The following is a 17045-nucleotide window of genomic DNA, read 5'->3' on the forward strand; positions in this document are numbered from 1 at the left end:
ATTGTCTAAAGCTTTATATCACACTTCCTATTTCTTGCAGAGAAATGAGAAATGTTCTTGAAGAATAGAAATATATTTATGTTCATATAAGCAAAACTTTAGAAGCCAGGTTTTTGAATAAGCTGTAAAGTGCATAATGTAGTTAAGATTATTTAAGTAATTAAAAATAACTATTTCGGATGTAAGCCAAAGGTCAGAGAAAATTAATGGCATATAGTTGCAGGGAACAAACATATAACCAGGAAGAAATCATCTTACGGGGGTTTTCTGCATATTGTAGAAAGATCCAGATCCTCCTTTTGTGTGCATTGTGTACCCCTAGTAGGAGAAGTAACATTTCTAAAATTAGAAAAGTGATGAATCAGTTAGGTAGAGACAAAGAACAGAGAATTGATCTCAAACTTACTTTTTCTGGTTGTTATATTGTTTTGTTTTGTGTTTCAGGTACTCCAGTTAGTTGCAAAGACTTAAAACTAGTATTTCCAGAGTGATAGTACAGCAGGGCAGGTGTTTGCCTTGCACACAGCTAGCCTGGGTTATATCCCCAGAACCCTGTAGGTCCCCCTGAGCCCTCCCAGAGTGAAAGCTGAGTACAGAGTCAGGAGTAAGCCCTTAGCACTGCCAGATGTGGTCCAAAAACCAAATAAATAAATAAAACTGGGATTCCACATGTGTCACAATTTCTTAAGGAACTTTGGAATGTTTGAAAGCATCACGTTCACGTTCCACATGCCATGAGAGACGTGGGATCCAAGTTTCCGACTCTTCACTATTGGGTCTACACACTGGTCCTCAAAGACATCTACATTTATTTAAATTTGGGGGTTTTGGCTCTTGAGGTCACAACTGGTAATGTTCAGGAGTTACTCCTGGTTCTGGCTCGGCACTCAGGAATTATTCCTGGCGGTGTCTGAGGGACCCTATGAGATGCCAGAGTTTGAATCTGGGTCAGCCATGTGAAAGGCAGCCACTGTACTGTCCACCACTACCACCCAAAAGACTTTTAATTCATGACGGTTGATCCAGATTCGGAAGAACCCCTTTAATTTTATCTGAGTACTCTAAATCAGTGTCTCCCCACACTTATAAGACCGTGGCTCCATTTCATGTTTGTTACCTTCCTGTGACCCCTGTTCTACCAGTCACCACCCTAGTTTCATGCTGTGACCCACATTTATGTAATTTTCATCGTGGCCCTTTTGTAATATCCCGCGAGTTCACAAGGTGCCCTGTGGCCCCACTGAGGAATGCTGTTTAGAGAACTATAGCAGCACCAGCCAGTCATTAAATCCTTTAAATAACGATGTAAAAGGCCGTACTGGATTCAAAGAAAAGATATTAAAGTTGATAAGGTTCCAACCCTCAAAATGTTAACTATTGAAAAGATTTTTTAAAAAATCTAAGATTCAAGGAAATGAATAAGGACTCTGAAAGAATAGAGTCAAAATTTTATTTTTTAACTTTATTATAAACATAATGAGCATATTTCAGAAGATATAACAAAGCAGTTGAAGCCTTCATCATAGCAAGAAGGTTTATGGGTCTTCTGTAACTTGTAACTTTGTAATTCATGGTGATTAGATTTTTTTTTTAAGTTACAAGTTGCCGATGATTGATTTTTCAGGCATCCAATGTTCCAACACCAGTCCCTTCACCAGGGTCCACTTCCCACCACCAATATCCCCAAATCTTCCTCACCCGACCCCAGTCTGCCTTATGGGAGGAGCTTTCTCCTTTTTTTCTCCCCTTTCTTTCCATTTCAGGCACTGTGGTTTACAATATTGTTACAATACTGTTACAATAATATATCCATTTAACTAAAAAAGTCTTTTTTCAAAAGCTAGAAATTGAGCTTCCCTATGACACAGCAATACCACTTCTGGGAATATACCCTGAGGGCCAAAAAACACACAGCAGAAATGTCATCTGCATATCTGTGTTCATTGCAGCACTATTCACAGTAGCCAGAATCTGGAAAAAACTTGAGTGCCCAAGAATGGATGGCTGGTTAAAGCAATTGTGGTACATCTACACAACAAAATAACACACAGCTGTTAGGGGAAAATGAAGCAATGAAATTAGCTTATATTGGATGAATATGGAGAGTGTCATTCTAAGTGAAAAGAAGAGGAGGGACAGATATAGGATGACTGCACTCATATGTGGGATATAATAATAATAATAAATACCCAAGCATGGTAAAAACGAGGGCTAAGATACCTTGTCTATGATTGGGAGCCTGCCTTTGCTGGGGGGAGAAGGTACTGGGGGAAAAGGTAGTAGGGACAGAGAAGGATCCACTATGACAAAGAGAGTTGGAAATCATCACTCTGGATAAAAACTGTGCTGGAAAGAGGTAAAGGGACACACATGATAACCTCTCAGTATCTCTATTGCAAACCAAAATACTTAAATGGGGAGAGGAACAGAAACAGACAGAGAGTGCCTGCCATAAAGGCAGGCTGTGGAGTGGGGACTTGAAGAGGAAAACTGGGTCTATTGGTGGTGGGAAATGTACACTGGTGGAGGGGTGTGTACTGGAACATTGTATGACTGAAACCGACCATGAACAGCTCTGTAACTGTGTGTCTTATGGTGATTCAACAGAAAAAAAAGAAAGAGAAAGAAAGAAAGAAAGAAAGAAAGAAAGAAAGAAAGAAAGAAAGAAAGAAAGAAAGAGAGAGAGAGAGAGAGAGAGAGAGAGAAAGAAAGAAAGAAAGAAAGAAAGAAAGAAAGAAAGAAAGAAAGAAAGAAAGAAAGAAAGAAAGAAAGAAAGAAAGAAAGAAAGAAAGAAAGAAAGAAAGAAAGAAAGAAAGAAAGAAAGAAGGGAGGGAGGGAGGAAGGGAGGAAGGGAGGGAGGGAGGAGGGAAGGAAGGAAGGAAATTTTTAATAAGTCCTCTTGAATTTGTCACAAGAGAACTCATCAAATAACTAGAGGAGGAAAACAAAAAATATATGGAATTTTGATCATTACCATAATACAATTGTAAAATGTTCTAAATTCCTATTATTACAGTGATTTTTTTTATAATTACACACTTGTACAGAACATTAATTCTACCAGAGTAGAATGTTATGATTTTGTGGATAGGACCCAACAGGTTATTGGTAACTGTTTTCTTTTTCTGAAGTAGCCATCCAACAAACACTCATGCAATTCAAGCTAATTGTTTTGGCCACAGGCTCTTCTCTGTATATAGCACAGCTTTGCACTCTTTGTGAAAAAATAAAAATATCTATGAACTAAGAAGATAACTAATAATGCTTTTTACTTACATATATGTTATTTTTTATTATAGCCTTTACTGTTCTTTGTTTCTATTTTTTGACTCTTTGGGTCATGCCTGACAATGCTCAGGGGTTACTCCTGGCTCTGCACTCAAGGATTGCTCCTAGCAGTTCTTGGGGAACTATATGTGATGCCAGGGATCAAACTTGGGTTGGCTGCATGCAAGGCAAACACCCTACCCGCTGTACTACCACTGGCGCTAATATTTTCTTGTAGCTACCCTTCTTAGCAAGATATGCTGGGAAAATATTTCTGTGGCTTGCAATATAATGTTCTTTAGGGGTAAGACTACTAGAGTCAAAGAGTAAAACTACAGGTTTGGAAGATATTTCAAAGGGATGGAGGACAGGCTTTACATAGGGGAGGCCTGGTTCTATCTATAGATGTGATTCCCCAAGCAATGCCAGGAGTAACCCCTGAGCACTGCTGGGTGCAGCCAAAAGAGAATTAAAAGAGAGTTTTATAAATTAACAGTATCTTACCTTTTGTTCCCAGGCTTTCAGTATTGTCTTCCAGAAGGCTGTGGAAAAGGCTGCTGCTAGTGAGAACCTCAAGGAGAGGGTGACCAACCTCATAGATAGCATCACCTTCTCCGTGTACCAGTACACCAGCCGAGGGCTCTTTGAGTGTGATAAGCTCACCTACCTTGCCCAGCTCACCTTTCAGGTAAAAGTAAACTAAATATGTTTACAGAACAGTACATTTTATTGTGACCAAACAGCAGGTGCAAAGAAATTTGATTCTTTATCACTGCTGCCATACTGTGTGCAGGTAAGAAGATCAAATGGAGCACATGCAAACTCTGCCATTGCCCAGGTCCAAGAAATCAGGCTTAATCAATCATTTTACTCTTCTTGCTAACCCAGGATGATCTAAAAATCCCTCTAAACATATCCCCAATGTCCATTACCAATCTGTATAAACTGGCAAAAAACTGAAATTTGACATCAATACCAATTATCAGATACTTGTTGAATTACTCTAACAATGTACCTTTATTAATTATTTACCGATGGGTTTCAAGTTTTAATATGACAACCTTTCTCAAGCATGAGAAAGCACATGCCTTCCTCTAGACAGACCAGAGTTGACCTTTAACAACCCTGGTTTTCATAGGCTTCAAAGCACCTAGGATTCCAAATATTTACAAGTAATCCTTGTACTACACTTTCTCAGTTTCAAAAAAGCTGAAAATTGGAGCTGGAAAAATAGTACTGCTGGTAGGATTGTTGTGCTATACACATCCAATCCAGATTCCATCTCAGAACCATATGTGGCTCTCCTGAGCACCGCCTGGAGTGATTCCTGAGCACAGAGTCAGGAGTAAGCCTTGAGCACCACTGTGTGTACCCCTGCAAATAAAACTTGCAAATTAATTTTCTTTAATCAATCCTTCCAATCATATATTATTGAGATTTTCCTTTTCCATTTATCAATTAGAATTGGCTGAATTTTCTTGAAGACTTTTATAAGTTAGGATCATTTATATATTAGTAGCACTGGCTAGATTTTCTTGAAGACTTCCAATATGAAAATTCAGATATTCTATTATCACCTCTGACATAATTGCCTTTACAAAGCCAAAATTTGTGGGTGAATATTAATTTGGCTTATGCCTATCTTTCTCTGTTTCTCCATTTCAGCCTATATACAAAAAAATTGGGGCACTATTATATTTAAATATACATGCTGAGGGGTGGAGTGATAGCACAGCGGGTAGGGCATTTGCCTTGCATACAGCCTACCTGGGTTCGATTCCCAGCATCCCATATGGTCCCCCGAGCACCACCAGGAGCTATTCCTGAGTTCATGAGCCAGGAGCAACCCCTGTGCATCGCTGAGTGTGACCCAAAAAGAAAAAAGTATATATGTATGTATATATATATGTGTGTGTATATACACATATATACACACACATATATATACACACATATATATACATGCTGAGATAATTTTCTTCTGCCACTAATTAGCTCTAGACCCTAGGAGTTCTTTTTCAAAAAAAAACCAGAAATTTCTTTGGAAAAAACTATATTTCACTTTTCTGGTCTCACCAATATTTCTGTCTCATCTTACAAGCTCCATCCGCCATTTCTAGTCTATTTTCTCCTTAGACACTGCCTTATATTGATCAAATTATTTTTCTCAACTGGTCAAATTACTTTCTCAGTGAACATTCCCACTTGCAACATCTCAGCCAAAAACACCATTTGAATGGGGGAAGAAAAATTTCCCAAGTGATTCTTCAATGTGAATCATTAACTCTAACTAAAGCAAATGCCCACCCTGCCAATGTTCCCCCCCTCCTCGTGCCAACCCACATAAACACATCTCACTAGCTCCCAAGTCTCTGAATTTCTCACTACCACTACCCCTCCTCAGAAAGCGTCCCTGACCATCTAAATATTCCCATACCTTATCTAGCTTCTCCAACACCCAGTTATAAAGCACTTAGGAAAAGCTAAATCAACAAAATTCTCCTCCCCTGCTTGCTGGCCACCCTTCTCTTCTGAACTCCTTAAGCTTATGTGAACACTTCCAATTTACATATACTCTTATATTTCACTGAAACACTACTCCAATCATCACATTCCTCAATTACTTTGCTGTAATACACTTCATGGCATTTATTACTAATATATCCAGTGCCTGCGAATCAAGATCTATGCTCAGTTCACTGGGAATTTATAACATGTTCATATTGGGATGAAAGAGGTGCATACAGAAATGATTTGTGCAGTTACGATCTTTCTTCCACGCAACCCACTTTCAACTGCCAATATTTCTGTATGGTTTCTAGTGTTAGAAGCAGCAATAACCCCTAATCCAGGATCCCAAAATTGACCCAACTAAAGAAATATGATGTCCTTCTTCCGTTGTAGATCCTGCTCATGAATCAAGAAATTGGAGCAGCAGAGTTGGACTTTCTCCTTCGGTCTTCAGCACAGACAGGCATCACTAGCCCAGTAGAGTTCCTCTCCCATCAGGCCTGGAGTAACATCAAGGTCAGTAGAAAGGACTTCTAGAAAAATAAATTTCAAACGCTTATTTTCTGGAACTTTCCATTGATACTTTTCCCTACGAAGTCAGCAGGAGGTTGTGAGGTTGGAAAATAGAACTGTTGAGCATGAGTATATCCCTTTACCCACATGCTCAATAAGAGTTAACGTCTCTTGGCCTGCTGGGAATTCTTAACAGAAAATTCAGGATAGTGTAAGTGCCTTTCATTCCAGATGTGAGGAAGCAATAAGATTCTGTGGGCATCTCATACTCCACTGAGTGTCCTTTTTACCTGCTGGAGGTTTGCTGGCAATGTCGCCTTCACAGTTCTGTGAGACACTCAGATGCTGGAGTTCTGTTGCAGAATCTACATGTGAATCATAACTTCTTTAAGGTTACGGTGCCCACCCTAATGATTCAGGTGCTGGAGAATATTCAGAGGGCTGAGTGCTTGCTTTGCAAGTGGGGGTCCCAGGTTCGATCATCGGCACCCCTAGTTCCAGTGGCCCCACCAGAGGCGATCCCTAAGAACTATGGGGTGTGGCCCCAAGCCCCCACCCCTTCAAATTGACATTTAGGTTGTACAGTTTGGAGTTTTGGTAGATACATGCATCGCGACATGCCACCTCAATCAAAGTAAATAATTCACGCCCTTCCCCCCCTTTTTGGAGTTGAGATCAACCCCAAACATTTGAAGTTTTATGACTCATAGTTAATTATGTTGAACTTTTGGTCCCCAGATGTGTTTACATGTAACTGAATATTATCTAGCCTTCCCACAGGCCAGTGGTTGAAGGCCCCTGCAGGCACTGATGACTTGCCCCTGCTCGCCAGGGTCCCCCTTCTCTCCTGCCCCCCACCCCTCCACCCAGCATTTGTCTGCTACTATGCCCGACTTTCCCTTAGCCGTCACCAGGCAGCCCAAGTGTCAGTCTTCACCTTCCTGCGTCTCACTGATTTCACCAGTGTAAAATCCCCTCGTTTCTGCCAAGTCGTCGCAAAGAGCAGAATTTTCCACTTGATTGAGTCTTTATACTATTGCTTTGTCTATAAATACTGTATTTTCTTCACCTGTAGGCAAGACAATTTTGATTGTTTTCTCGATTACTGGTTGTAATGCTTCAGAGCATGAAAAGGCACCTGACTCTCTTGTTCTGCTTCCATGGATTTACTTTCTTTGGATATACACCCACAGTGGTATAGTCACACTGTGCTGTGGAAGACTCCTGATTCCACTCTTACTTTGGGCTTTTATTTTTATTTTAGTTTAGTTTTTTGATTTGGAGGCCACACTCAGCAATGCTCAGAGGTTCCTCCTGGCCCTGCACTTAGGAATCACTCCTGGTGGGGCTCAGGGGACCATGCTGGGGATTAAACCCTGATCTGCTGCGTGCCCTCCCCATTGTGCTATGGCTCCAGCTCCCATCTTTGGGATTTTAGATAACAGGACTGGAGCAATAGCACAGCAGGTAGGCCTTGCATGTGGCCTACGCGGCCGACCCGGGTTTGATTCCTCCATCCCTCTCAGAGAGCCCGGCAAGCTACAAAGAGTATCCTGCCTGAGGTCTGACTTTAGGGGAGAGACTCTCCAAACAATAATAGTGAGTTTTGTTGAAATATTGAATGCAATCAAAGTGAAAGTAAAGTGAAATTTATTAGTTACACAGGCAGAGGGCTAAGGGTGGGGGGGCTAGGGGCGTGGGGGGGTTAGGGGTGTGGGGGGGCGGGGTGGAGCTATACTGGGATTCTTGGTGGTGGAATATGTGCACTGGTGAAGGGATGGGTATTCGAGCATTGTATAACTGAGATTTAAACCTGAAAACTTTGTAACTTTCCACATGGTGACTCAATAAAAAAATTTAAAAAAAAAAAAAGAGTATCCTGCCTGCACGGCAGAGCCTGGCAAGCTACCTGTGGCATATTCGATATGCCAAAAACAGTATCAACAAATATCACAGTGGAGATGTTACTGGTGCCCGCTTGAGCAAATCAATGAACAATGGGAAGACAGGTTACTTAAAGCAGAGAATACAATCCTGCTTAAGATTCTCATTTATTGAGCACTTAATTTTAAAAAATTATTGAGGTTCATGATTTACAGTATTATTAATAATTCATACATCACTTCAGCACCACCACATCACCAGAGTATCCACTTTCCTCCATCAATATCCCAAAGGCACTTTCCTTTCACCTCTAGATTCCTACAAACTCAGTTCTGTGGACCAACTCTCCAGTTTCATTACTTTTGGCCCTTGTTTCTACCTTACTGTGTATTGTTATATACCACATATAAAAGAAATGATTCTTTATCTGTCCCTCTCCTTTTGACTGACTTCACTCAGTATGATATCCTCTAGCTCCAATCATGTTATAGCATACTGCATGATTTTGTCCTTAGAGCTACCTAGTATCCCTTGCACATATATGTGTGTGTGTGTGTATTTCATCCTCCCATTGTTCATCGATTTGCTCAAGCAGGCACCAGTAACGTCTCCAATGTGAGTCTTGTTGTTACTGTTTTTGGCATATCGAATACGCCATGGATAGTTTGCCAGGCTCTGCTGTGCAGGCAGGATACTCTCGGTATATCACAAGTCTTGATACATTCATCCGTAGTGGGCATTTGGGTTGTTGCCATATCTTGATTATTGTACTAAGCACTGCAATAAGCCTCGGTTTGTCTTGGAGAGCTTGGGAACAGACGTCAAGAATTGGTATTTCTGGGGCTGGAGTGATAGCACAGCGGGTAGGGCGTTTGCCTTGCACGCGGCCGACCCGGGTTCGATTCCCAGCATCCCATATGGTCCCCTGAGCACCGCCAGGGGTAATTCCTGAGTGCAGAGCCAGGAGTGACCCTTGTGCATCGCCAGGTGTGACCCAAAAAGCAAAAAAAAAAAAAAAAAAAAGAATTGGTATTTCTGGATTGTAGAGGAGTTCTATTCCTACTCTTTACAAAGATCTCCGTATTACTTTTCATAGAGGTTGTACTAAACACATCCCTAACAGCAGTGAATGTGGGTTCCTTTTTCACCACAACCCCACCAATAATGGCTATTTCTAGACTTTTGATATATGCTTTTCTCACTGATGTGAGATATCTAAATGTTGTTTTAACTGGCATTTTCCAAAGCATAAGTGATGATAACACATTGTCACATTTGTGCTAGCATATGCATGCGGAAGTGTCTACTCATCTCCTTTCCCAGTGTTTTGATGGGTGTAAGTTTTTTTTTGGTTTTGTGAATGCTATATAGATCTTGGGTATCAGCCCTTTACTTGATGCACTGTGTACAATATTTTCTCCTGTTCAATAGGGCGTGTTTTATTTTGAGTTTCTTTTGTTGTGCAGAAGCTTTTTAACTTGATGTCGTCCACGTTTTTACCTTTGTTTTTGCTGTCCCTCATGAATCCTTCCAAACTGCTGTACAACCCACCCTGGTGGGGTTGGTTGCAGAGAATGAGACAAACACATAAGAAGACAAACAAACAAACTGGAAGTCCAAACTATATGGCTGTCTTCTCCGTCATTAGTGGTCAGTACAGTACTGCCCCCCACTATGGCTCCCAACAGATAAGCCATTGTTTATAGCTGACAGAGATATGAAACACAGTTAATAAGCACATCAACATTCAATAGGTACATGAACAGCAGATACCTTTAATTATAAAGTCATGACAATTTCCTGTTCTATTTTTTTCCCATGTTACCCTCTACGTCTAAAAGACTCTGAACTATTTTATTATTTTCTTTCCTGGGAGTATGTTTGCAGGTGTAGCCTATTCTTCATCTATTCTATTCTTTCCCAAGTGCATTTTTGTTGTCCATTTATATTCTATCACCTATGCTGGTTTTCTCAGGGGACAATCCTGACAGTGGGGTTATAACTGGGGGGATAATTTCCCAAATCTCCTTCCTTCTTATGTTTAAACGAGGACTATAATGGATGTTATGCCTCTTCCAGGTAAGTCTTTCAGTGGTTGAAGATGATGCTGATTTCTGGATGCAGCCCTCTCTGGACCCAGTATAGGATTTTGATGCTATTATAAATTATTAGTAAAATTAGCACTGCAGTTTCTGTAAGAATATAAATTTTAGCGGTCTCTCAAAATTCTAGCTTTGTGGGATTGAGGTTATTCCACAAATCCCCAAACGTGTTCATTTGCTGATGCGATAACTTAAAAAAAAAGACTGTTAATCATTTTTGACGAGTTTCAGTGGAATACAATGCATAAATGGTTTTCTACTTCATTCCAAGGTACACATTGATTGGAAGACAGCGCAGTCATACCAGACATGTAGAAATTCACAGAGAAATCTGGTTTATATTACCAAGGCCTTTTGCTACAGGACTTGGTACTCCCGGGCTGACTTTTGTTCTTTCAGTTGGAGTAACTATTTGCCTATCAATGGGAGCTTGAGTTAACAGCTCTTAGGAAGAAAGGGGGGGGGGGATCTTTTTCTTTCTTTCTTTCTTTCTTTCTTTCTTTCTTTCTTTCTTTCTTTCTTTCTTTCTTTCTTTCTTTCTTTCTTTCTTTCTTCCTTTCTTTCTTTCTTTCTTTCTTTTTAATATTCTGAGTTACTAGATCAAAGAATGAGTTTAATTAGCTGCATCCATATAAGTCATAGCCATTTGTTAAGGGAAATGAGCTAAACATGACCAAAAATAGTAAAGAATTATGGGTTATTACCAATGTAATTGCTGGAAACAGATGCTCCGGGGTGTTAGGTGGTCCAGAACTTGGTGTGTTACATTATGCTGTTTCCTTGCTCTCTCGAGACCTCCCCAGGGGATCTGGATGCCGTAGTTCTATTTGGTCCCCTGCTTCTGTGGAGAGTTCTCTCCTTGTAGTTGACCCAGAGCGGGAGCCCTCCCTCAGTGCGAGCATCTCTCTCACTGCTCAAAGGGAGGGGCGTCTGATGCTGACTCAGAAGAGTGTTTTACTCTTCTCACGGGGAGCCTCCACCGGTTTTACTCTTGGGACACAGCATAGCCTCACTCCCGTGTTAATTCCCCTGGCTCTTGCCACAAGTGTTCTAGTGAGGGTTTAAAAAGAACTTAGTGCTTTTGTGAATTGTCAGTGTACCATTCGTGTTTTAGTGAAGCCAAGAGTCCTTGGGAATCAAAATTTAAAAAATTTAAAGTAAATAAAGTAGTAGTTATGGTATAATTCTATTTTAATACTCTACTCCAATGTTCCTCCTTTAATTCAACAGAGTTTTTATATTTAAGTGTACTTTTCTTCCACAGCATGATCTTGTAGGTTACTCCCTGGGACAACATAAAGCCCCAGCAAGTACAGAATTATAAAGATATTTTTGAAGTATAAATAGGTAATTTTCAGTTTTATTTTATTTTAATTTTATTTTTATTTTTATAGAGTTGTTTACAGTAATTCATTATATTTAATATTCAAACACCATTCCCACCACCACTGCACCTTCCCACCACATTACGAATATTTCCACCCCAAATCCCATACTGTGACCTCCAAAGCAGAACCAAAACAATTAATTTTGTGTTGTTTGTTATGAATAATCTGCTAAAAATGGTCCAATAAAGTTTCCTTAGAGAAAGTGTGTGAAGATTGTTGTATTTCATCCTGGAGCCATTAAACCCTTGGATAAGAGATTTACAAACATGTTTGTTAAACCCAATCAGATGTTGTGTGCTACTCTGGTACATTAGTGGTGTAGAATATGAGAGGCTCCAGGAATTCTAAAATTTAGAATATGATTATACAGCAGATTCACTCATGGGTGAGTGAATCTATGGGGGAGGCCTATGTTGCTCTCTTCCAGGAGCTTTATTTCTTTTTTTTTTTTTTTTTTTTTGCTTTTTGGGTCACACCTGGCGATGCACAGGGGTTACTCCTGGCTCTGCACTCAGGAATCACTCCTGGCGGTGCTCAGGGGACCATATGGGATGCTGGGGATCGAACCTGGGTTGGCCGCGTGCAAGGCAAACGCCCTACCCGCTGTGCTATCACTCCAGCCCCAGGAGGAGCTTTATTTCTGAGTCTCTGGATCATGGCCATTGATGAGATTATATGGCACCAGGGGCAGTTTGCGGGTGTCACTGTCAAGCTCCTGGTACACTTCGAAGATAGGGGAGGAGGGAGGTCCATTCCCGCTCTGAGCAAGTTTGGAGATTTCAGTCACGATCCCGCATACCTGGGTTTTCTGCAGGTTCCCTCATGGATGAGGCTCATCCAGGCCTGTTCTCCACAGGGGCCATGAGCATGGCAGCAATTGTGTTCTGGAGTTTTTCAAGCTGCTGGGGTTCTGTTGGGGTAGAAAGGGAAACTCAACCCGCACCCCTCAGAGTTGCCCCAGTGAAGACAGCCTGGTGGGGGATCTGGACGCATTTTCAGTTTTAAACATCAAAGGCTTTTCCCGTGAAGTAAATTCTGATAGACAACGTGCTTTAACAGTCATGGCTGTAGCATGGATAACATTAGAATAGTATCACAGAACACTCTACAGTAGCATCCATTAGCCATTAGTCATTTGACTCCAGACCTCTTAGGTAATTTCCTGACTGTATGAAATAGAAGAATTTGGCAATCTGGGCAAGATTTGACAATTTCTCTAGTCAGGGAAATATTTAAGACATTATAAAGAGCATTCCAATTTTGATGTCACAGCTTGTTGAGATTTAAGTGGTGGGTAATGAGCTTGGTCTGCATTTGTAGTGCCCTTACATATTTTCCTGGGCAATTTAGAATGTGACTTGCCACGAGTGATATAGATGGACTACTTACCCACCTACAAGGTGGATATGTACATGTACAGGGCTTTACATCCCCCCAAATAAGAATGCACATGAAACATTCTCCAGGATAAATCACATATTAGCTCACAAGTCAAACACACATAAAATTACAAATATAGAAATTGTACAAACTCTTCCCAGACCACAACACCATGAAAGTAGAAATTAATTACAGAAAGAAGATGGAGAAAATAGAAAGCTGAACAAAACACTGCTATACAATACTTCATTCAGAGAGGACACCATGGGAGAAATAATAGATTCTTTGAAACTAATGAGAATGAAAACACAAGCTACCAGAATCGATGGTATATAGTAAAATCTGCATTAAATGGGAAATTCATAGCAATGCATGCCTACCTTAGGAAAGAAGAAAAAAAGAAAATTAACAACCTAAACACATGTCTCAGAATTCTGAAGGAACAGCAAATAAATCCAAAAAGTAGCAGAAAGAGGAAAATAATAACTAGAGCAGAAATTAACAAATAGAAACCAAGAAAGAAATTCAAAGCATAAATGAAACCAGCAGCTCATTCTTCAAATAAACAGGATAGATAAGTTTTTAGCTAGACTCACGAGGAAGAAAAGAGAGAATGTTCAGATGAATCAGATCAAAAATGAAAGGGGAGAATTACAATGGATCCTTCAGAAATTCAAGATATAATGAGAGGTTACTATGAACAACTTTAGGCTCTTAAGCTGGAGAACCTGGAAGAAATGAATAGATTCTTAGTTATGTAACCTGTAAAGGAGAAAGCAGAAAACCTAAACAGGCCAATTACAAGTAAGGACACTAAAAACAGTAATTAAGGATCTCCTCAAGAACAAAAATTTAAAAAACTCCTGCTCAGATGGGCCCACTGGTGAGCTCTAGCAAACCTTCAAAGAAGATTTACCAACTATACACCTTAAGCTCTTCCAAAACAATAAAGATGTAGTTATTCCTAACACCTTCTATGTATTTAACATTACACTAATACCCAAAGTAGACACATTTCCAGGAAAGAAAATTTCATACCACCTTCCCTGATGAATATCAGTGAAAAGTTCCTTTAAAAAAAAAATCTTAGCTAACCAAATACAACAACATGTAAAAAAAAAAAATTCATACACCCTGATCAAGTGGGATACATCTTAGGATGCAAGGATGTTTCAACATATGCAAATCAATTAATATTTTATTCCACATTAATAAAAGCAAAGATAAAAATCATATGATCAACTCAATTGATACACAGACAGTCTTTGACAATAACTGATATTTATTCATGATAAAACCCTCAAAAAAACAGGGATGGAAGGAAACTTCCTAAAGATAATAATGGCTATCTATAACAAGGCCACGGTCAGTATAATTCTTTTTTTTTAATTTTTTTATTGAGTCACCATGTGGGAAGTTACAAAGTTTTCAGGTTTAAGTCTCAGTTATACAATGCTCGAACACCCATCCCTTCACCAGTGCACATATTCCACCACCAAGAATCACAGTATAGCTCCACCCCGCACCCCCACACCCCTAGCCCCCCACGCCCCTAGCCCCCCCACACCCTTAGCCCCCCCGCCTGTGTAACTAATAAATTTCACTTTACTTTCACTTTGATTGCATTAAATATTTCAACAAAACTCACTAAGTATAATTCTTAATTGTGATAAACTGAAAGATTCCCTCTGAAATCAGGCACAAGATAAAGATGTCCACTCTTTCCACTTTTATTCAACATAGTATTAGAAGTCCTGGAAATAGCCATCAGGCAAGAAAACTAATCAAAAAGATTCAACTAAGTAAAGAACTCAAACTAGCACTATTTGCAGATGACAAGATATACATAGAAAACCCTAAAGAGTCCACAAAACAGCTCCTAGGAATAATAAACCAATACATCAAAGTGGCCAACTACAAAGACAATAAATAAAAACTGGTCACATACTTATATACGAAGAATGAATCATAGACTAAAAATCAATCAAGGAGTCCATCCATTTAAAATAATATCTGAAAATATCAGGTAACTAGCAATCAGCTTAACAAAAACTGAGAAATCTATACCACGACCATTTTAGATCACACAAGAAAGAGAAGTAGACCTTAAGGTATAGAAAAATATTCTATGTTTGGGGCTGGAGCAATAGCACAGCAGGTAGGGTGTTTGCCTTGCACGCGGCTGACCCGGGTTCGATTCCCAGCATCCCATATGGTCCCCTGAGCACTGCCAGGAGTAATTCCTGAGTGCAAAGCCAGGAGTAACCCCTGTGCATCGCTGGCTAGTGATCCAAAAAGAAAAAAAAATAGAAAGAAAAAGAAAAATATTCTATGTTCGTGGATCCAAAGAAACAATATTATTAAAATGAAGAAGCTATTATATACATTCAATGCAATTCCCAACCAAATTCAAATCACATTATTCCAGGATCTAGAAAGTCAATAATAAAGTTTTACATGGCATCAGAAAAGGCAACGAATAGCCAAAGCCCTACTGAGAAACAAGGAATTAGAAACTATTTCATTATCTAATTTGGAACTGTATTAGGGTATAGAAAAATATTCTATGTTTGGGGCTGGAGCAATAGCACAGCGGGTAGGGCGTTTGCCTTGCACGCGGCCAACCCGGGTTCAATTCCCAGCATCCCATATGGTCCACTGAGCACCGCCAGGAGTGGTTCCTGAGTGCAGAGCCAGGAGTAACCCAAAAGCAAAAAAAAAAAAAGAGTTAGAATCAAATACCCTATGACAAAACCCCACAGATATGAAGTTAATTTTTGATAAGGGAACTGAGAACATGCTTTAGACATAAAATGGAGTAAAGATAGCCTCTTCAACAAATGGTTCCAGGAAAACTGGACAACTACCTATAGGAAATTAAAGCTGAATCCTTATCTTACACCTTACACAAAAGTCCAATCAAAGTGAATCAAAGATCCTGAGATCAGACAAAAACCTATAAAGTACATCGTGGCAAATACAGACAGAATCCTTCAAGGTTCTGCACTTCAGAGGTGTCTTCAATGGTCTGATACCACTGATTGGCAAAGGCAACAAAATTAAGGGTAAAAAAATTAGCCACATAAAATTAAAAATCTTCTGTATGGCAAAACCAAACACAGAAAAAACTAAAAACAGACAACTTACTGAATGGGAAAAAAATATTTGTATTCAACACAACAGATAAAGGGTAGATATCTAGGATATATAAAGTACTCAGAAAAATCAACAGAATAAAGATACAAAAATCCTATCAAAAATAGTTAGTAAAAATTAACAGATACTTATCAGAAGAAGACAAGCAAATGGGCAGTAGGCACATGAAAAAATGTTCAGCATTACTTATCAGAGAAATCCAAATCAAGATGACACTTGGATATGATATCACAACAATGAGATTGGCATAGCAAAAGTAGTAGTAACAATCTTTATTGGCTGGATGTGATGAAAAAGGAACTCATCCTCTGCTGGTAGGAATATACCAGAGAACACTCTGGTACAATCCCTGCAGAAAACAGTATGAAGTGATCTCAGTGAACTTAGAATCGAACTACCAGATGCCCCAGCAATTCCACTTTTGGGCATCTACCCCCAAGACATAAAAACACTCTCAAAGGATACAAGTGCACTCATTCATTGCTGCACTCAGTACAGTTGCTAAGATATGAAATCAACCTAGGTGTCCAATGACAGATGCATGGATTATGAAGATATGATATATATATACAATGGAATACAGTGCAGCTGCAAGGAAAGATGAAATCATGGGATTTGCTGCAATGCAACTGGAAGATATGTTGTAAGCCATAAGAAGAAAGACAAGCCCAGGATAATCTAAATTATCTGTGGTATACAAATTACTGGGGGAAGAAATGCACTGTAGTAGAAAAGGGGTGCCTAGGTTACCCTTTACCCCAGTGTTTGGAGAAAAGGACAGAGAGGAAAAGAAATCAAGGAGGGAAGAAGTGAATAGGAAGTAGTGGGTAAACAGACATCAGAG

The 17045-nt window shown here is 39.7% G+C and overlaps 1 protein-coding gene across 1 annotated transcript in view; it reads left to right on the forward strand.

Annotated features, from left to right (window-relative positions):
• Positions 1-17045, forward strand: part of DNAH9 (dynein axonemal heavy chain 9) — a 570390-nt gene that overhangs the window by 461507 nt on the left and 91838 nt on the right. Inside the window, exons 58-59 of the mRNA XM_055143580.1 lie at positions 3785-3955; positions 6172-6294. Of these exons, the coding sequence (XP_054999555.1) occupies positions 3785-3955; positions 6172-6294 (294 nt within the window). The remainder of the gene's footprint in view (positions 1-3784; positions 3956-6171; positions 6295-17045) is intronic.

The sequence above is a fragment of the Sorex araneus genome, chromosome 6 (assembly GCF_027595985.1).
Source record: "Sorex araneus isolate mSorAra2 chromosome 6, mSorAra2.pri, whole genome shotgun sequence".
Lineage (NCBI taxonomy): Eukaryota > Metazoa > Chordata > Mammalia > Eulipotyphla > Soricidae > Sorex > Sorex araneus.